Consider the following 22428-nt stretch of genomic DNA (forward strand, 5'->3'; position numbering starts at 1 on the left):
GCCTTGGATATTTAAAATATCGCAAATAGGTTACTACTTTTCCTGTACATCTCTAAAGATCTCAAAAAGCAATCACAATCATAATACTTATAAAAAAAAGCTATTCCCAACCAATCATTCATTAATATGAACAAATAGATCTTGAAGTGGCTTTAGCCTAGAATTATTTGAGATGCTTGTTCATAACATTCTATGGACAAGACACTTATAAGTTTCAGCAATGATAATCTAGAATTCAGGAACCTACTTCAGAATCACTAGGAAGTTTGATTCTTGGCACAGGTAAGAATAAACCAATCTTCTTCATAATTTTGCACACATATGGAATAACAACCACCAATATGACAACACCAACAGCACTTGCAGTCAATATCACAATAACAATCACTAATATTCTTTCTGCAAGTTAAAGAAAAAAGAATATAATTGTAAATTCACTGTTGTAAATTTCTTTAGTTGATGAAGATTATGATTTGTAGGTACTCTCTACAGGCAGTACTCTAGCTGTTCTTGCAAACTGGTTCTCAGGGTGTTTTGTTCTTCACCTGCAAATCTATCTAATCTATTTATGTCGTTCATTGTATTTAACCTTTGCAAACTGTGCTTGTATTTTTGTTTTATGTCTCCTGATTGCCGCGAAGGTCTGCCTTGTCTGTCACAGGAAATCTGGCAATATCTTTTAATTCATCATGTCCAAGTCTCGGCTAGGAGATTACTCCAGTTCATGAAGTCTGTAAAAGAATCACTGAAAGGCTTAAAGAGCCCCTATTCAGATATTCATTCCCCAAGTTATTTTGAAAATGACTTTTTTAAATGGGTGTGAACATAACAAGGTATGAACTTAGCACTGAGAAAACGCACAATTTCAAATTTTTCATCCACTGTACCAAGGTAGTAATAATGAATTATAATATGGGTATAACTAATGAACTATATATTCAATTTGAAAGGTATAACATGAATGGAATCTCAGGAAAAAATGTCTTGACAGAAAATGGAAACATTATTCTTGAAATTCACATCTAAACAAATTTAACCATCATATGAACAAAATGGAATAAGGTTAAACTAAATTTGATTGCAATCAGATGCATAGCTTTAGTGAAAAAAAATTGAAGAATGATGAGCAAGAAATGCGAAAAAACCTGAAAAATTGAAAATTGCAAATTTCATGCCAGTTTTAATACTCCTAACATAGCATACCTGATATGCTACTTATTTCATTTCCAATGTGTAATATCAGTGGTATCACAAAAAACAATGTTTTGACCACATATGAGAAACTTAACCCAGAAGATTGCATATGCAATGTTTTCATCGTTTGCATAATAATGACTGAGGTAATCCCCAGAAACATACAAACCAAATAAGATTACTATTGGATAAATCTGTGTCAAAAAATATTTTATCGAGAAATATTTCAAAAATATACACAATTTTCAAAATTTTAAATGAGCAAAATACCGGTATTTTCTCAATACAACTTGATGAGGGCATCCTTGAATGCTATACATATAACAAATTTGAAAACACGTGCAAATTTTATCATCATTTGAACACAGAGGAAATGTGTTTATCCCTGCATGCCTAAAAGATTTGACAGCTTTTTGACAGCAATTTTAGAGAAGAAGACGTTTTGAAAAATTAAACCCAACAGCAGGCAAAAAGATTCTCAGAAAAATGATAAATGACCAAAAACTTAAGAAGTGACCTAGTGACTGATACAGTTCTGCAGTTATTTTTTACGTAAATAACAATAATAGAATCACTACATAGCAAACCTAAATGAAATTCAAAGGAAAAACTGCCATGCCTAGAGAAAATGCTGGTTTTCTTTGGTACAAATTAATCGATGAAGTATTGTTCCATTGCAGGTTACTGATTGTGGTATTTGCTTCTAGCACGACCAACTGTACTGAAAAAATGCATAAATTTGCTATCTCTAATGCCTAAAATAACACAAGTGGTTATGATCATAACATTAACAGTGTATCCTGAGAAGCTTAATATTGAACCTCAAAGCTCTAAGGCCAGTGATGTAAAAAGATTTTGACTGAAACAAGTCATTGACAATGACATAGTCCCCACTTGTAATAGGAGTATTAGTCTTGATGGGGCAGGGAAATGTGGTCATTAAGAAGTATCACTGGCGTGTATATGTTCAGATCTATGGACACATAGGTCTATGTTATTGTTCCAAATTTGAAACAAGAGGCATGTCTAAGTTATGGTTCTAAATCGGGAAAAAAGATCAGACCTCTAGCTGTATTGGCCAGCCAAGAAGTACATATGCGCATAATAAATGAGGTACAAGATGTGACAGCTTAAGGTCTATTATCCTATCAAAATTGAAGCGTAAAGAACTTGTGGTTACTGAGTTATGCATATATATGCATAATCAAGGTCAAAGGTCATCAAGGTCACGTGACATTTTGAAAAAAAATCGTATTGCTAATTAATCCATATATGCCAAAATTCAGACCTCTAGCTCTATTGGCTTGCCCACAATTATAGATGGGCATAATTAACGAGGTAAAGCGTGTGTTGTCATAAGGTCTCAAATCCTACTAAATATAAAGGACATTGCACTTGTGGTTACTTATTTATTGACATAATCGTGTATTTTAGGTAAAAGGTTATCGAGGTCACATGACATTTTGTCAAAAAATTTCTATCCTGTAGTCTATCCCTATATACCAAAAATTATACATCTAGCTCTATTGGCTCGCTCAAAATTAGATAAGCACATAATTAATGAGGTACAATATGTGGCGCCATAAGGTGTCCCATCATACCAAATATGAAGGGTGTAGCACTTGTGGTTCCTGAGTTATGGACAAATATGTATATTTGAGGTCAAAGGTCAATGAGGTCACGTGACATTTTGTCAAAAAAATTTTTTTGATAAGTTATCCCTATATACCAAAAATCAGACATCCAGCTCTATTGCCTCGCTCAAAATTAGATATATGCATAATTAATGAGGTACAATATGTGGCGTCATAAGGTGTCCCATCATACCAAATATGAAGGGTGTAGCACTTGTGGTTACTGAGTTATGCACAAATATGTATATTTGAGGTCAAAGGTCATTGAGGTCACGTGACATTTTGTAAAAAAAATTGTATTGATAAGTTGTCCCTATATATCAAAAATCAGACCTCTAGCTCTATTGGCTCACTCAAAATTAAATATGTGCATAATTAATGAGGTACAATATGTTGCGTCATATCCCATCATACGAAATATGCAGAGTGTAGCACTTGTGGTTACTGAGTTATGCACAAATATGTATATTTGAGGTCAAAGGTCATTGAGGTGTCGTGACATTTTGTCAAAAAATTGTATTGCTAAGTTATCCCTATATACCAAAAATCAGACCTCTAGCTCTATTGGCTCGCTCAAAATTAGATGTGCGCATAATTAATGAGGTACAATATGTGGCGTCATAAGGTGTCCCATCATACCATATATGAAGGGTGTAGCACTTATGGTTACTGAGTTATGGACAAATATGTGTATTTGAGGTCAAAGGTCATCAAGGTCACGTGACATTTTGTCAAAGTGTCTGAGATATCTGTGTGAACGGACGGACTCACAGATGGACTAACGGACGGACAAGACCCAATCTATAAGCCCCCTTGACTTTATCTGTGGGGACTAAAAACTGTGTCACTGCATCCATTTTGCGATACGAATACGATGAGAAACTAAATTTTTTTTTTCTTGGCCTTATACATGGGAGTCTATGGACTGCCTTATACATGGGAATCTATGGACTGCCTTATACATGGGCGTCTATGGAGATGAAAACTAAAAAGTCCTCTAACACGGCCAAATTTGATCGCATTGTGAAACAAATCAACGTGCATCTGTATGAGGTAGGGTACTATCCTTGTACCAAGTTTGAACGAAATCGCTCCAGATGTCTGCGTGAATGGACGGACGGACGCACGCACAGACGGACGGACGCACGGACGGACGCACGGACATGACAAAACCTATAAGTCCCCCAGACGGTGTCCCTGGGGACTAAAAAAGAAAACTTTCCTGAAAAATGTGTATATTCAAATTTCATCATCCATTTGAATGACATCAGAATGAGGTCATCCCTGGAAAGTTATACAGCAGATTTGATTGATATTTTGTTATAACTTGAACAAAACTCAAGTCATCCCAAGCAACATTTACACAAAATTTAAACGTAATTGGATGCACAGTTTTAAAAATTAAGCTTTGAATGCCAAAAGTTGATGGATGATAGAATGCGAACAATGGGTGCAAGACAACGACGGACAACCATCTATCTAATAAGCTCTGTGTTGCTGAAAGTAAAGCTAAAGAATAAGCTCCTAAACTATGCATATGCAAGTATCCTTGTCATATTTACAAACTTAAGTATAGTCATCCCAAGAATAACTTGCAATTGAACATTTCTAAGCAGTGGTTTCTGTGCAGAAGAGCACGGTTGACGGAGGGCAACTACACGACAGACTCAACAGTCAACCCATCTAAACCAACAGCTTAGCATCCTTGACAGCAGAGCAATATTACATTCTTTTATCACTGTTTCACAATAATCACATTCTCAGCATAAGAAAAACTAAAGATAAAATTAGACCCTAAGAACTATAATCAAATTCAGGGCATGTAGAAATGATACCTGGCCTGATCACACAAATGCCTAAAATATGCTATTGAGATCATTATGATGCATCATAACTTGACAAACTTCCAGTTTGACTTAAGCGTAACCAATGCAGCTTACATGTCGCAAATTTAGTGCATGCACTTTTGGCCTGTTTACAGAAATCAATGATTCCTTTATTGAATCTATATTTGTTACACCTTCACCCTAATAAAATTAAGAGCACTGACCATTTGTTGGAGATTCTCTCTGTAAAACAGGCTGAATGGTCAGTAGTGTTGGGTAAGACTCACTCACACTGTTGTAAGCCACGATTTTAACACTGTAAGTATGGCCTGGTTGTAGATCTGCAATAGGAAGCAAAATTTACATGTTAATGCTACTATTATCTTAGAGTTTCTTTTCAATCCTTTGACTAATTGAATCATAATTACTCTAAGAAAACTGTACCACTGTTGGCTAAAAAGTGACATTAGAAGACAACTGACACTGTATTCTTGCATAAGCTGTGATTTCTTATATAATGTAACAAACCATCATTGATAACACAGTGTTTCCTGGTTGATCAAATATAAATGAGTAAGCAGTGGTGTTTATGTTACACACTAGATGAAAAGGTTGATTTCACAAATTAATGGGTATATGTCATACTGGTATCTTGCATTGAATCAGTTTTAGAAAATGGATATGGATTCACATTTGCAGGAAATTTCATCACAAAGTCCGAGAATTTCCCTATCATATTAACTGTATTATAATTTATTCCGAAGGCATATCTAGGTCACAGTGTATTTTCTTTGTGCCAAATTTCAAAGAATTAAATCAGCAAGGCATGTCAGCATGATACCTCTTGACATGGAATATTCATGACAAAATGGCCTTTTAGCAGCCATATTGTATCATATCAAAAAATAACTTTGCATGTATCTGTAAGTCACAGTGTGTTGTACTTGTGCCACCAATCAAATCAGTCCAGGTACGTCTGCATAATTCCTTCAGACAAGAAGAAAATAGAAAAAAAATGGCTGCAAGACTGCTATATTGGATTACCGTATGTAACAAATAAATCAGAGCAATATCTCTTGAAATAAAGGATTCAATACAAAATGGCTTCAGCAGCCATGTATCATACGCTAAAATATAGCAGCCATATTGTATCATATGCAAAGATACCTTGGCCGGCTTCTGTATGCCAGAGTGTATGAGTCAGGGCTCGAAAATTTTTTTTAAAACTCACTTGCCATAGGGCAAGTGAATTTTCAATTTCACTTGTCTGGAAGAAAAATTCACTTGCCCTGAATTTCAGATGATTTTAGGGAGCGTTCAGTTATTATTGCTGGGGGTGGGCCGGCAAATTCTTCCTGTGCATCAGTCAAAATAAGTGAACCCCCCTACCCATTGTACCAAAAAATTGATGACCCCCCCCTTTCAAGATGACAAAAATTTCATGACCCCCCCCCCCCCCCAAATTGCTTGAGTAAAGCTGCACACACAAACACCTCGGCAGTATGGCGCAATAGAATCCCCCCCAAAAAGAGCTTAGATTTTTTCAAATGACCTTCTTTACAAAACTCAAAAGGTGTTAATGATCAGATTTCCCCTTCTGACTTGCTATAATTTTTAAATTACCTCTCAAAGGGGTTGGACAGAAATTACTGGTGGATCGCAATATTGTTGCGCAAGCGTGTGTGTACAAAATTTTGGTATTTGGATTTAATTAACAATCAGCTGTTGATAATGTTGATTCACCATACATGGTATACATATGTTTTCTCATACATGTATGAGAAATCTATGTAATACTTTTTCAATGCAAAACTATATCTGTGCATTTAAAGATATTTGATAATTTACATAAATGTACTTAAATGAAATAGGGTTGTTACAACTGGCATGCGGACAAAAAGTTTGACCTTAGAATTTCACCAAAAATGTTCATCCACTATACATGGGAGTCAATGATAAAATTGTGAATAATTTTTTTTCCAATGAAAATTTGGTATACTTGTGCATATACAGATGTTCAATAATTAACATTATTTCACTTGATTAGAATATGATGGTTAAAGGTGCATATTATGTGTACAAGAAATCTGATTATGGAACTTCACTGAAAATGTTCATCCACTATACATGGGAGTCTATGAGGAAAGTATGAATAATTTTTTTCCAATACAAAAATAGGTAAACCCATGTATTTATGTACTCTCGATTATTGATATCAATGTACTTGATTAGATTAGGGTGGTAACAAATGGATGTGTTCACCAGAAATTGGATTTTGGAATTATACCAAAATGTAGATTCACTGTACATGGGAGTCTATGAGGAAAATGAATAATTTTTCCAATACAAAACTATCAAAATCTATGTATTTATAGATTTTTGATAATTCATTTTAAAGTACTTAGTTAGCCTAAGATGGTTAAAGGTTGATATGTGTGCAAGAAATTGGATTTTGGAATTTCACCGAAATGTTGATTCACTATACATTGGAGTCTATGAGGAAACTAAGAATAATTTTTTTGAAATGCTAAAGTAAATTAATTTGTGCTTTTATAGGTGTTTGATAATTGATACAAATGTATTTGATTCAAATAGGGTATTTAAAAGTTCAGATGTGGACTACAATTGTGATATTGGAATTTCACCTAAAAGTATTATTTAACTTTTCATGGTACTAGTAGTCTCAGTACAGGTAACTGTTAAATAATTTCCCTGACAAAACTTGCTATATCTCTAATATGTAAGTAATAGGAATTGTTCATCGCCCTCAGTGCAGTGAGCTTGATTTACAATAAGACAAGCCTCAGAGTTGTCAAGTCAAGATGTTCATGTGACAGATAATTATACTTTTGTTCAGATTTACAGGTGAATAACTTCATAGAATGAAATCATGCAATGAATCATTTTTATTTCCCAGAATATTTCTGAACACTGAAACTGCTTTTTGACGGGACGGATACTTATGAAAATTAAGTGACCCCCCCTCTGAGCTGTTTGAAAAATACATGACCCCCCCCCCTTGCAGTTTTCAAATTTGAGGTGACCCCCCTGGATTTTGCCGGCCCACCCCCGGCCATAATAACTGAACACTCCCTTAAGAGTAAATGTGTAAAGAAACAGTAGCTGTAACTCACTGATAAATTTGTGTCCTTATTCTGTGTATCAAAAATAATATCTTATGTAACGTACACATGCACAGTGTTTCAGCCAGCTTTTGCTAGCATGGGGACACAGTGACCCATAGTAGTCGCGCCAGCGGCTTACTGACTACGCATGCGCGTATTCATAATATACTATGCGAGTAACCGGAAGTGTACCCTTCTTTCGTGGGCGCCGCCATGTTTTTTTGAGTGCTCGAAAATAAACAAATTCGAAACATGCTCTCTATTATTTTATAACATGCCATTAATAAAATATATCTTTTCTATTAGCGAGTTATTATTATTATCCACCCTGTCGCTTATACAAAATTTCGTATCACGCCTTAAAATTAAAAGAAGAGAGAAAACTGTCGTGCATATGAACAAGAATATTTGCAAAGAATGCTGGGATTGAATCTTAGAAAGGCGCCCTCTGTGCCAATAACTATATGCAAAATTTACCCGTTTTTAGAAGTAACGCTGGTTTTCAGCTTACAATATCGGAAGTTTGGCGGTACAGTTACTATTGCAAAGTTTATGATGGCACAATACGTCCCTTGTTAAACACAATAGATGGTAATCATGGTAAAAATTGTAAATTTATGTCAAACTTTTTTACACATAACAGAAAAACTATACCTACAGGGTCTGACATCGTGTACGTGAACTGTCATCAGAGGGTAAACCGGTCATACTTGTACAAACATATATAGAAAGTAACAATTAATTCTATCTTTTCCTTTATGATTACTAATCATGAATCGATACAAATAACATTTTTAATCTCAACGCCTGGCGCGACACCAAGGGCTGAGCCCTATATTAGGTCTTAATGGGGGACCAATTAAATTTTTGGGGGACATGTAATGTATTTCCATAAAACAACACTGGTACATTGTCATTGTGTGTCATCATGACCTGGTACCTGGTTTTAATAGGCAAGTCAGGTAGGTGCACTAAGGGTAAGTATATAATGGGACACCGGTGTTGTGTCAAATTGTGCCCACATGAAACTTTCAGTATCATTTAGTTTACTGCTACCACGTGGTATGTGCATAAACTGCAGGGTTCCCCTATTTCACTAAAATGATTAGCCAACTCTTTAGCCAAATAAAAAATCTTGAAGCCACTTTGAGCAACTTTTAAACAGTTTATGATCTCAAGTGTAGCAACAGCTTTCTCGGCATTCAGGAGTTCCTAATTTTACAAATCAAGATGTTTTGTATGTTGTTCATGATAGTTTTCACATTATAGAAATATTTGTTTAGTTTTTATTACATTAATTATCTGTGTTTTTTATGACATTGAAGGGATTGAAATACTTTTTCATTTCTGATGGTAAACTTTTGCCACAAGAAATAATTAGGTGGTAATTCTAAAAATCAGGTAGCAATGTGAAGTGTATATTACCACAGATACAGAATACTTCTGCAGCATTGAGTTAGTGTTCACAGTATGACAACTTATCATACATATACACTACAAGCTCCTTATGTGGCACATTTATGCACTCTTTAAGTCATGATGTAAATTTTGTTAGCCACACAAATACAAATTTTCCATGCAGAAGAAAGCATTCGGTATCATAGTGACAGTGTAGATACAAGTATTGTGGTGTTGTGTCATAGTTGTGATCAAGCAAGCTCAATAGCATCTTCAGTGTAAGTATCCTTTAAAACAAGACACAATGATATTGTTTAACTCATTTCCCAGTGTTTTAAAGAGTAATAATAGTTTTAATGATAATGATAACATTGTAGCCCAGGAACATTTTCATTTGATATTTTGATATGATCAAGAAATGTCTGGTGATGTTCACTATTACATCATTAAACTGGAGGACTCTGCAGAAATATTAATGTGATGATTTGAAATGGATATGCTTACTTATGTTTTGGGAAGTTACAATCACAGTCGTGTTTTCAGTGAATTTAGAGTAAATTCTTATTCTCAGTTATGTAAGAAGTTAAAACATGAGTATGAAAATCAATACTTAGAAACTTGGAAGACAACCCTTTTCAATGATTTAAGGAAGAATGGAAGTGGTAACAAATTGCGCACTTATAGAATCTTCAAGACCAACTTTGGTTTTGAAAAATATTTCAGAGATATTTCAGATTTCGGGTTACATAGAAGTTTAACAAAATATAGACTTAGTGATCATAATTTGCGTGTTGAAATTGGTAGGAAATGTAAACCTCATTTACCTTTAAATGAAAGAATTTGCTTGAGATGTGATAGTAATGTAATAGATGATGAGTTTCACTTTTTATTCACATGCAAGTGTCATATTTCTGAGAGACCAATTTTGTGCTAGAAAGCGGAACAGATTTTCCTATCACTATGAGTGTTGGAGAAAAAGTAGAAGAGATGAAAAAGATTATGGAACAGAATTTTCTAAACCTTGCTATATTTATAAGGAATTCTGGTGTTTGCTGACCCCTCCAGTAGCTACCTACAGTTAGCTGGTTACAGTTAGAGTTATGTGTGTACTTCATTTCAAATTACTTGGATTTTAATATCCATTTGATGGTGTTCAGTTTTGTAGATGTTGTTCTTTCATCTGAAATGTACCATACCACACTCTCTGTCAGTGTGTGTTGAGTAATAAAATATTGATTGATTGATTGATTGATTACTGCAACTACTGTTGACAATTTCCCTTTGCCATAACTGTTAATAAAATTTAATTTAAAACTGACAGTCAAGCTAAATGCCATGAAATTGGTACCTTTTATCATAAGATTGTACCTATTGGACCTCCCTAGGTGGTTTCTTTTGAACCATAATTGTGTACTTAAGGGGTCTTCATTCATGACATCACATAAGATGACCCAGATTTGACCTTTCAGAAAACCTCAAATATTTCTCCTTTTCCCTTGTACTCTGACTCTGTTTGTGAAAATTTCCTTTGACATAATGGTTTTTACTATCAAACTGAGCAATTGCAGGCCAAACTTTGATTCAAGCAAAGTAGATAAAACTTGGACTAAAAAAAACGACCGGTACGTGGGACTCACAGAGGCAAAGCCAAGCCTCAGTGTATTCATCATTCCTCCATGATGTATTGTAGCACGCAGAATTGAACAGCAACAATGTTTGCTTCACGTACCAGGGAATTTGTAACTTTGTAGAAAGGAGAGTAAAGTGTTTCAATGCAAAGACGTCAATATTTTGCTGTTTTGTAACCAAGTAGAACAGAGCTATTTTATCGGCCGGCCATATCTGAGGCAGTACACTCAAAGAACTAGAGAGTGGCAGCGCGTACGTACAGTGGCCTCATTGAAATTCACTTGTCCGTCGGGCTGGGAGAATGTTGTTTTCACTTGCCCGGACTCAAAATTCACTTGTCACGGGCGTCGGGCGGCGAGAATTTTCGAGCCCTGAATGAGTTGAAAAGAAATTGGCTCTGGCTTGTCTGAGATATCTGAGTGACCAAACACAGACACATAAGATGGAGCCAAATCCTAACAGCCGATAGAGCTATGCTGTGTTATTTAGAGAAAAACTATTTGTGACATGTGTTGATGAAGGTGGAAATCAATAGCTAATTTCAGGATTGCCTGACCAAAAATAAGAACCAGATATGAACTAAAAATGCTCACGTGTTTCATTATATATTTCAGTTATGTGTAAATTTTAACTTTTGCCACATGTTTTCAACTTCTTTGAAAGTATTATGATCAACATCATGAACAATATTCACCACAGATTAATTACAAAGGTCACTAAATATACAAATATGTAATAAGATGAAACCAAAATACTAAATTTCTTTAAACGTTGTACTTCACCATTTTATACCATATACATTACTTACCAATTTCTTTTCATTATACCATGAATTCTTTGTTTGGTTTTTAAAATTGTCCATCAAGATGAATTCGTTCCAAATTACTTATCAGAACTAGTAACAATTGATATCCCAGTACATAATACCAGAAGGAGTGTCGGTGTAAGATTGAATCCCTTTTCTGTCAAAGATCACGGGAAACAACTTTCTAGAACATATGGTGACAGAGCTTTTAGCGTGTATGCCCCTAAACTGTGGAATAGTTTGCCACCCGAACTTAGGATGATAAAGAAATTCGCTCTTTTTAAGAAGTCTCTTAAAACCATTATTTTTCGTCAATGCTACTGTTGACTTGGATATAATTTTTACCTGCATGTTTTATAGTTTATTTATTTATTTATTTATTTTTTTTTTTTATCATTTTTAGTGAAATTTTTTAAACTACTTTCTTTGCTGTTTTTAGGTAGGATCCTTTAGTCTAGATTTTAGCTTGCTTGATTTTATCGATTGTTTTTAATTTCACTCTTTCCTCTGTGACTTATTTTGTATTTTCTGCGTTAATTTTAGTTCTTCCAGTAATTTTCTGTAATGTACAGACCACTGAGACAAGGTGTGTAGTGGTCTTTAAACAATAAATTATTATTATTATTATTATTATGAATGGCCATGTGTGACCCTTTGTCCTGGACGTGCATATAATTGAGAAAACCAACTGCAGTCCTTTTGTTCTCATGCAAATTAGTAAACCGCCACACTTTTATTCAAATGTAAATTTGTAAACCAAACACTTTTCTGAATAGAAGTGTTGGGTTTACTAATTTACATATGAATAAAAATAGCGTCAATGACACTGTAGCTCCCATCCTGGACTATTTAGTGTTTCTTCTCTGGTCAGATATTTGAACATGTGTGAAAGGGATAAAGAGCGTAAAGTGAAAATACTTAAATGAAATGTACTGGAGACAGTGAAATATGTTTAATGTAATTATTCAGAATATAAAATGGAAAAAATACAGAATTAGATATATCGAATACTGTGATAATGACATAGTCCCCACTTGTAATAGGAGTATTAGTCTTGATGGGGCAGGAAAATGTGGTCATTAAGAAGTATCACTGGAGTGTATATGTTGAGATCTATGGGCACATAGGTCTATGTCGTTGTTCCCAATTTGAAACACATGAGGCATGTCTAAGTTATGGTTCTAAATCGGGAAAAAAGATCAGACCTCTAGCAGTATTGGCCAGCCAAGAAATACATATGCGCATTATAAATGAGGTACAAGATGTGACATCTTAAGGTCTAATATCCTATCAAAATTGGAGGGTATAGAACTTGTGGTTACTGAAATATGCATATATATGTATAATCAAGGTCAAAGGTCATCGAGGTCAAATGACATTTTGAAAAAAAAAATTATATTGCTAATTAATCCCTATACGCCAAAAAATCAGATCTCTAGCTCTATTGGCTCACTCAAAATTAGATATGCGCATAATTAATGAGGTACAATATGTGGTGTCATAAGGTGTCCCATCATACCATACATGAAGGCTGTAGCACTTGTGGTTACTGAGTTATGGAAAAATATGTATATTTGAGGTCAAAGGTCACCGAGGTCACGTGACATTTTGTCAAAAAAATTGTTTTGCTAAGTTATTCCTATAGACTAAAAATCAGACCTCTAGCTCTATTGGCTCGCTCAAAATTAGATATGCGCATAATTAATGAGGTACAATATGTGGCGTCATAAGGTGTCCCATCATACCATACATGAAGGCTGTAGCACTTGTGGTTACTGAGTTATGGACAAATATGTGTATTTGAGGTCAAAGGTCACCGATGTCACGTGACATTTTGTCAAAAAAATTGTATTGCTAAGTTATCCCTATATACCAAAAATCAGACCTCTTGCTCTATTGGCTCGCTCAAAATTAGATATGCGCATAATTAATGAGGTACAATATGTGGTGTCATAAGGTGTCCCATCATACCATACATGAAGGCTGTAGCACTTGTGGTTACTGAGTTATGGAAAAATATGTATATTTGAGGTCAAAGGTCACCGAGGTCACGTGACATTTTGTCAAAAAAATTGTATTGCTAAGTTATCCCTATATACCAAAAATCAGACCTCTAGCTCTATTGGCTCGCTCAAAATTAGATATGCGCATAATTAATGAGGTACAATATGTGGCTTCATAAGGTGTCCCATCATACCATACATGAAGGCTGTAGCACTTGTGGTTACTGAGTTATGGACAAATATGTATATTTGAGGTCAAAGGTCACCAAGGTCACGTGACATTTTGTCAAAAAAATTGTTTTGCTAAGTTATCCCTATATACCAAAAATCAGACCTCTAGCTCTATTGGCTCGCTCAAAATTAGATATGTGCATAATTAATGAGGTACAATATGTGGCGTCATAAGCTGTCCCATCATACCATATATGAAGGGTGGTAGCACTTGTGGTTACTGAGTTATGGACAAATATGTATATTTGAGATCAAAGGTCATCAAGGTCACATGACATTTTGTCAAAATATCCGAGATATATGTGTGAACGGATGGACTCACGGATGGACGAACAGACGGACATGACCCAATCTATAAGCTCACTGGACTTCATCCGTGGGGACTAAAAATTGTGTCACTGCATCCTTTTTGCAATATGAATACGATGAGAAACTAAATTTTTATTTTTCGTGGCCTTATACATGGCAGTCTATGGAAATCTGCCTTATACATGGGAGTCTATGGACGTGTAAACTAAAAATATGCAAATTTCACCACGATTTGCCCAAATTTGGGAAAGGTCACTCCTATGCACTTCCATACCAAGTTTCAAATCAATCGGACTTGTGGTTTCAGAGCAGGAGATTTTTTGACCAAAAATGGGAGAAAATTACAAAAAAATTCATGAAAAATAGCAAGTCCAAGATACTGACCCAAGATGTGCACAATCATTTCATGTCAGCCCAAAGTACTTACATGCTAATTTTTCATGTAATCTGCTCAGTGGTTATTGAGTTTTTTCAATTTTGACTGTTTTTACATTTTTTCACTTAATTTGCATATTTTTGGCAATGACAACTTCATTTGAACAAAATCTCATCTACAGCCCATCATCCATGTACACACCAAATATCAAGATGAAATGTACAGCGGTTTTGGAGTTTTTGATGTTGACGGACAGACATACAGACATACAGACATACAGACACACAGACATACAGACATACATACAGACATTTCCCTAGCCTATAAGAATAGCTTCCATTGCCATATATACATATGGCTATGGGAGCTAAAAAGTGTGGTGGTTTACTAATTTGCATACATTACATCCTACACCCAAATAACTCATACAATACACCAAAATATTTTGTGCAAATTGCAATTTTATATAATGTAAACATTCAAGTCATCACATTGTTATGGTCACTGTTTTTGAACCTTTCTGTATTGATGTACAAATATCATTGAATGCACATTTGTCACGGTCTCCCGATACTTGAGCTTGTACTGGGGCTGTGTCTTTCGGTTGGCGAGATATTACGGCCACTTTTGTGGCGGCGGCGGCGGTGGTGGTGGTGGCAGCATCTTCGTCATCAGCGTTGGAGTCGGGGGACTTTGGTAGTTGTAATGCATCAGATACATTCTTCTGTAGGGAGCTTCAAGTGCGTTGTAAGCGCGGAGACCGTCGTCTGATCTATGACCAGTTCTTTCCTTTATCAGTTGTTCATCAAACCCCTGCTTGTACAGAGAAGTTGCTGCTGTAACCTGAAGAATATAATGAAAGGGATGTCTCAGTGTATTAGCTTAAATATTTGAAAATGGTGAAGGCAAACCTTAAATAGAGAAATCAATTTATGACCATCATATGTTGAGAATTGTTGAATGAAACATCTAAACATTTGCAGAAACACTTGCAATAAAATGCAGAATTTTACCTTGCCAGAATGCCCAGTGTGGTATCCATCTATGCCAGCAATCTCACACATTTTCTCTGTATACTGTCGGATTGTGTTAATCCCAATCTTCTGGGAAGAGAACTTTATGGCATTGGTAGTTGTCTTCTTTGGTAGTGGCCGACGGTAGAATGCACCTTTACTTGGAATTAATCCTAAGTAAATCTTTAGCAGCTTCACTACAAAGCGTGGATTCGATGGATCACTATACTGGCAGATATTCTTGTATGGTACTTTGCGGGAATTGTAAAAACCACCTTGATTATTTTTGCATGGTCGTCCATGGAATTCGACAAATTCTCCTTCTTTATCCGTTCCAAACACAAACTGTTCTGCCTGTAAATTGTTGTGCTCGTCCGATGCTCTTAAAAAGCGAAAACCTTTGAGACGTAAAAAATTTTTGATGAAAACTTCTCCGTGGATCTTTAAATACTCAGGGATCCTGTGAATGCTGACTGTTTGCACCGAGCACCTCCGTTAAAGCTGTACTCGTGGCTGTTTTTTCACCAACTAGCATCTACAAAGAACAGCTCAGTTTTTGCTTCTGAACCATCCAATTCCTAAGGTCAATTCATATGCAAATATTAACTTCAGGAGTAACAGCTGTGTTCGCCAGATGTTGTATTGAGTAACATGGTATTCACAGTCTTGGTGTGTTTCTTTTTACTGCTTTACAACAACAAGATACACAGTGCTGACAAAGCTGCTGATCTTCCTCAGTTCAAGTTCTGTCATTTCAAGGTAAAGCTTGGTGCTCCTGTTTTGTATTATAGTAATCATGTGGCTACATACAGATCACTGCTTATTGATGGTGATATTCAGCCTAACCCTGGTCCTGAGAGCAAATGTAATCTATCAGTATACTACCAGAATGCCAGGAGTATCAAGAACAAATTTATGGATATTCATAGTTTGGCTCCACATCTCTTGAAATTCGACATTATTGTTCTCACTGAAACATGGTTACATCACAATATTGAGAATCAAGAACTTTTTCCTGACCACACTGTTTACCGTCGAGATCGTGTTGACAGGAAAGGAGGAGTAGTTCTCATTGCTGTGAAACCGTCGATTTCGTCAAGACGTCGTCCTGATTTTGAAACAGACTGTGAAGTTCTGTGGGTTCAAATTCAGAAAAGTGACACGAATACACGTAGTCTTCACCTTGGAGTTTTCTACCGCCCTCCTAGTGATGACGTATCATCGCTTATCCAATTGGAACACTCGCTGTCTTCGGTCTACAGTGATGATAAGGACATTATGCTGTTGGGTGACTTTAATTTGCCATCTATTAACTGGTCGTTCCCTTCAGCACCTACTTTATCTAATAACATTGAGGTGTATTTCATTGACAGTATTCTAAATAATTTTTCTTTAAATCAACATGTTTCTGAACCAACAAGGGGTAACAATATCCTTGACCTGGTTTTGTCTTCATTTGAGTGCATTCCAATTTATATTGGTGAGAACTTGCTTGATTCTGATCATTCTTCTCTTACATTGAGTATTCCCATGTATAACCATTCTACCATTGGCTTTCCGACACACCGTAAATTCTATAATTTCAAGAGGGCTAACTGGGATGACATCAAAGCCGACCTCCATGCCATTCCATGGAGTTCTTTGTTGTCTGACTCTCTAAATAGCGCGTGTGATATATTCTATGACATTTGTTTTTCTGCTTTAAAAGATCATGTTCCTCTTATCCATGTGAAAAAACCAGTTCCACCATGGTTTGATGACGAGGTTTTTGACCTTTTGAAAACAAAGGAAGCATATTGGAGATCTTTAAAGAAAAATCCATCCTTGCACAACCGTGAAAGGTATAATCAAATTAGGTCCTCCTTTAAAAAGAGGGTCAAAGACAACTATGCTCTTTACATTAACTCAATTGCAGATGATATACCAACCAATCCTAAGCGTTTTTGGACATTGCTGCAGTCACGTAAGCGTATAAAAGGTTTTCCATCTGTTCTTACGTACAATAATGATTTAAAGGCGAGCTCTGATTTTGAAAAGGCCAATTTGTTTTGTAAATTTTCAATTCAGTTTTCAATAACAATATTGCTGCTGATATTCCCGATGTTGCTACTATAATTGACGACCAATTTTCTATTGATATTGATGTCGATAGTGTCAGAAAAGAGTTGCTTTGCATTAGCACCAGCAAAGCTATAGGAAGTGATGGCATTCCCAATATGTTTTGAGGGAATGTGCAAATGAACTTGCTATACCAATTACCATCTTATTCAATAGGTCTATTAAAGAGGGGATTTTTCCTGATATCTGGAAACGTGCAAACATTATCCCTATTTTCAAATTAGGAATTCGTTCAAAAGTTGAACATTACCGGCCAATTTCTATTTTACCAAGTCTGTCTAAAATCTTTGAAAAGATAGTTCACAGACAACTCTCACATCATGTTTCCAATTCCATATCTACTAATCAGCATGGCTTTGTTTCAGGTAGATCTTGTATCACTAATTTATCTATTCTTATGAAAGATCTCCTCTTAGCAGTTAACAGCAAATCACAATGTGATATCATTTATACCGATTTTGCTAAAGCATTCGATAGTATAAATCATAAACTTTTACTTCATAAGTTGACTTCTTTTGGTGTCCAGGGCACTTATCTGAAATGGTTTAATTCATATCTTGATAACAGGCTACACAGAGTGATTATAAAAAATGCTTTTTCTGAGTGGACTCCCGTCCTTTCGGGCGTTCCTCAGGGTTCTCACCTGGTCCACTTTTATTTATTTTTCATTAATGACATCTCTGATAATCTTGTGTCGGATTCGTTACTTTTTGCCGATGACATGAAGATTTATCGTATCATTGATTCGGATAATGACTCTTTATTGCTGCAATCTGATATCGATAGAATTGTCAGCTGGTCCAACACTTGGTTATTGAATCTTAATCCTACTAAATGTAAAGTTCTTACTGTTTCATTGAAAAGAAATGTTCATATTTTCCCTTACAAACTCGACACTCATGCATTGAGTAGAGTCAGTAGCATGAGAGATCTCGGTGTTATTATTGACCAAAGATTAAATTTTTGTGACCATGTAAATAACATGATTCAAGGTGCTAGAAAAGCTCTCGGTTTTATTATGAGGAATAGCCATTGTATTAACAGTGAGCACGTTTTAAAATTATTGTACTTTACCTTGGTAAGGTCTAAGCTTGAATATGCTTCTGTTATTTGGAACAGTATTAGTAAACACCAGTCTGATAGAATTGAAAGAGTACAGCATAAATTTTTAAATTTTTAACATTTCTTCATAAAAGAATTACTGGTTTTTACAGTGATGACATTGACTCGTTGTGCAATATTTACAATTTACAGTCATTAAAATCAAGGAGGACTATATTTGATTATATATTTTTATACAAATGCATAAATGCAAAGTTTAATGTTAATGCTTTTGCTTCATTTTTTAGTCTTCATGTACCAAGGTTTTCAACTCGGCGTACTACTTTGTTTCATGTGCCATTTGGTAGAGTTAATTGTGTTCGTGACTCTCTTTTTAGTAGAATTCCGAGACAATTTAATTTGCTTTTAAACGAATACAGTTACATTGATCCTTTTTCTGTAAATTTAAATGGTTTTAAAAATGTTTTAAAACATTGTTTTCTCAGTATTTGTTAAAGTTTGTTCGTCTTGTCTTCATGCTTTAACTCCGTATCTGTATTTTTACTAACAGTCTTCCATAAATGGCCTCGGCTGTGGAAGTCATTATTAATAAAATAAAATAAAAATAAAATAAATACACAGCATAACTCAAGTTCTGGGCGTTGTCGATGGAGAAAACCTTGTCCCATAATTGTCCTTCATCCTCCCGAGTAAACGGATGGGCCTGTCTTTTTTCCACACCTATGCCACTCCTGTCTGTCTTTTTCATGACGCCGTCTATTGTATGGTGGAAGTCTTGGAACTCTCCACGATTGGTATCCATGAAAGCCAGATCTGGACGGCGACATTCATCTCGCAAATACCATTGTATACCACTTGAAGGATATTGATAGCCGCATTGTTGGCGAACTTCAACAACAAAACAGCACAACCAAAAACATAACTCACTTGCCTCAATATCTCTGGTAAGAGCAGGCACGAGTGTATACATTTCACTGCTTTTCACTCCTGAATTTGTAATGCGTTGCTTTCTGTTTCGACCCCAGGAATCCCACATGTTGACGCCCCAATTAGTAGACTTGATTGTATTTCTTGGTACACGTGAACGCTGTATTTCAGCTAATTCCTCTGCACCCACAGGTTCGGCAAAACGTGACAGTTCTTGTGCTTTTGTAAGTTTCAAATCTTCCTGCAAGTCTTGTTCAACAGAGGCAGTGGCGGTATCAAACTTGAAAAGGTCAAATTGGGAAACGTACTGCTCGATGTCGCTATCATATTCGCCTTCTGAATGTCAGAGAAGCTGTCCGTCACGTCCATCCTCCACGACTATCAAACTTGAAAAGGTCAAATTGGGAAACGTACCGCTCGATGTCGCAATCATATTCGCCTTCTGAATGTCAGAGAAGCTGTCCGTCACGTCCATCCTCCACAACGGCTTGACACAAATGAACTTCCACGTGTACAAATAATTAATTCAACCAGGTGTGAATGTTTAAAAATGGGTCAATCAGAGCACAAACATTGCGTAGACCGCACATGGTTTCTCATCAAACCACGGTTGATTCATATGTAAATCGGTATCGATCATCGTTTACTACATGGCCGTTCAGTACTAGCATTGATAAGGATCAATTTGATTTCAAAATTCGTTATAGTTCGTGGTATAAGTCGGAAATACCACTCGTTGTTGTGGGTTTACAATGGAAACCGTACAGTTTCGGTCAGAAGCTTGTAAACGTCACTCGGCTTACGGCCTCGTGACGTTTACAAGCTTCTGACCGAAACTGTACGGTTTCCATTGTAAACCCACTCCAACTCGTGGTATTTCCTATACTTATATAGCAAGTGTAATTGCCCATGGTCAAGTCCTTCAAGATATGCAAATTAAAAATTAGCTGACATGAAAATGCGCAATGACTTTCAATATCGTTTTAACCTGGTATCATCAATGTACATAGCATTGGTTTAAGAGAAAAAGATTTTTTACAAAAATGGCAAAAAAAAGGAAATAAAATTCATTAACCCTTAAGACGCCATAGACTTTCATGTCATATAGCCTGCCATGCCAAGAACTTTTTGAACCAATAAACTTGACATGTTACACTTCTTTTAGACAGGTACCATGTGTTTCCTGTGATTGGAAGCCCAGCCAAACCACTATGAATTTCAAAGATCAGGAAATGAAGAAGCTTTGAGAAATCTTTCCATGTTTGGTTTAGCAAATCAGGGCTGGGAAAATGGGCTTAAAATGCACATTTTTGGTTCAAAATGCATCAAAAATGATTAAAAGACTTTAAAAATAGATCTTATAGTCAAAAACCTGCAAACGTTTACACATTTTAAATGTCATGAAAAGACACATATTTTGGTGAAAATTTTCAGCAGCGGAACTTATCAAATGTAAAAAAAAACCAAACATTTGTTGGTATTTGTCAATAATACAAATACCACATACCCTTCAACACAGTAACACAAAAGCATATAACACAAGCGAAATATAGGTTAAGACACAATATTGATCAGCAACATGATTGAATTTCGTAAACAAGATCTTTTATTCATTTGTCGTTGTTTATTTATTTACTTATTTGTTTGTTTGTTTGTATGTGTATTTCTTTCTGCATCGAAAGGTGAAACCATGTAACCAGGAAAAATCTTTGTTTTTGTTTTTTTATTTGGATTCTGATTGCTATCAGATATGATTCAGTTGTTGTTGTTATGGAATGAATGTTGCCATTAAAGTTAGAGAGGATATGTTTGAAAGGTTTTGGCATTGCAAGTAAACACAAACAACAAATTTAATTGATATCATGAACAAGCTGCCATCTTACAAGACAATTCAAATCAGAGCCTGTATTCAGCTACGTTATTAGCATCCTGTGATTGGCAAACGACAAAAAACTTCACCACAAAAACGCACTACCTGAACTTCTGAGAAAATAAATTCGGTTCAAGAACTAAATATAATAAGTTCGAGGTACAAAAAGAACGACATTCGCCTCTGAACGCTTTCGATAACTGTACTGGCCCTGACGTTCAATCGCGACGTCACCATAAATCATGACAGTCAATGTGAACACATACAAAAGTTTGATCACGTATTTTGATGAGCACGCAACATACTTCACCAGTAAATGAACAGAAACCAATAGATATGATATAAATAATTACATATCGGATATATTTCGACAAAAGAATATGTTATAGACGTAGGAATATGATGCGAGATCAACAGTTCGGAACATGCCGTGTTGTACGTTTTGTACACACAAACCCGTGATCGGCGCCCATCTTGGCCGTCTCGATACACGGTGAAGAATACCGCGATACCAAAGTTTACTTGACATAAACAGACCTGATCGCTCCAAAATCACATATTAAATTAAGATTTAGTGAAAATCCCTTCAAATTTCTTCATCATTAGTGTTTCCGGCCTAGAAAACCGAACTGACATACTCAAACTTGAGCTTTCAGAGAGGCTGGTCAATGCGATGCTCCGTGGTGATGCCATTCGAGCCGCTGTTCAACTTCAAAATCATGTTCGACTGGTCAAAAAAAGTCTTCATTTTCTAGGAAAATATCCTCAAAAAATACCAAAATATGTCATTTCTATAAAGAAATGGCCAATAACTTGTCATAAAACCATTGTTTTAAGGATGTACGGCAGAAAAAAGCGTTCAGAATGTCTCTCACTTAGGCGCAGTCAGCGACCAGATCCGATTAGAT

General features: G+C 35.7%; 1 protein-coding gene across 2 annotated transcripts in view; it reads right to left on the minus strand.

Moving 5' to 3' along the window:
* Positions 1–22428, minus strand: part of LOC139138228 (uncharacterized) — a 118692-nt gene that overhangs the window by 4884 nt on the left and 91380 nt on the right. For both annotated transcript variants that reach the window (XR_011553561.1, XM_070706511.1), the window contains exons 12-13: positions 4879–4995; positions 248–399 (exon numbers count right to left, since the gene is read on the minus strand). Coding sequence is in view for 1 of the 2 variants with exons in the window: in XM_070706511.1 (XP_070562612.1) it covers positions 248–399; positions 4879–4995 (269 nt within the window). In the remaining variant the exon portion in view is untranslated. The remainder of the gene's footprint in view (positions 1–247; positions 400–4878; positions 4996–22428) is intronic.

Source organism: Ptychodera flava, chromosome 8 (genome assembly GCF_041260155.1).
Source record: "Ptychodera flava strain L36383 chromosome 8, AS_Pfla_20210202, whole genome shotgun sequence".
Classification (NCBI taxonomy): Eukaryota; Metazoa; Hemichordata; class Enteropneusta; family Ptychoderidae; genus Ptychodera; species Ptychodera flava.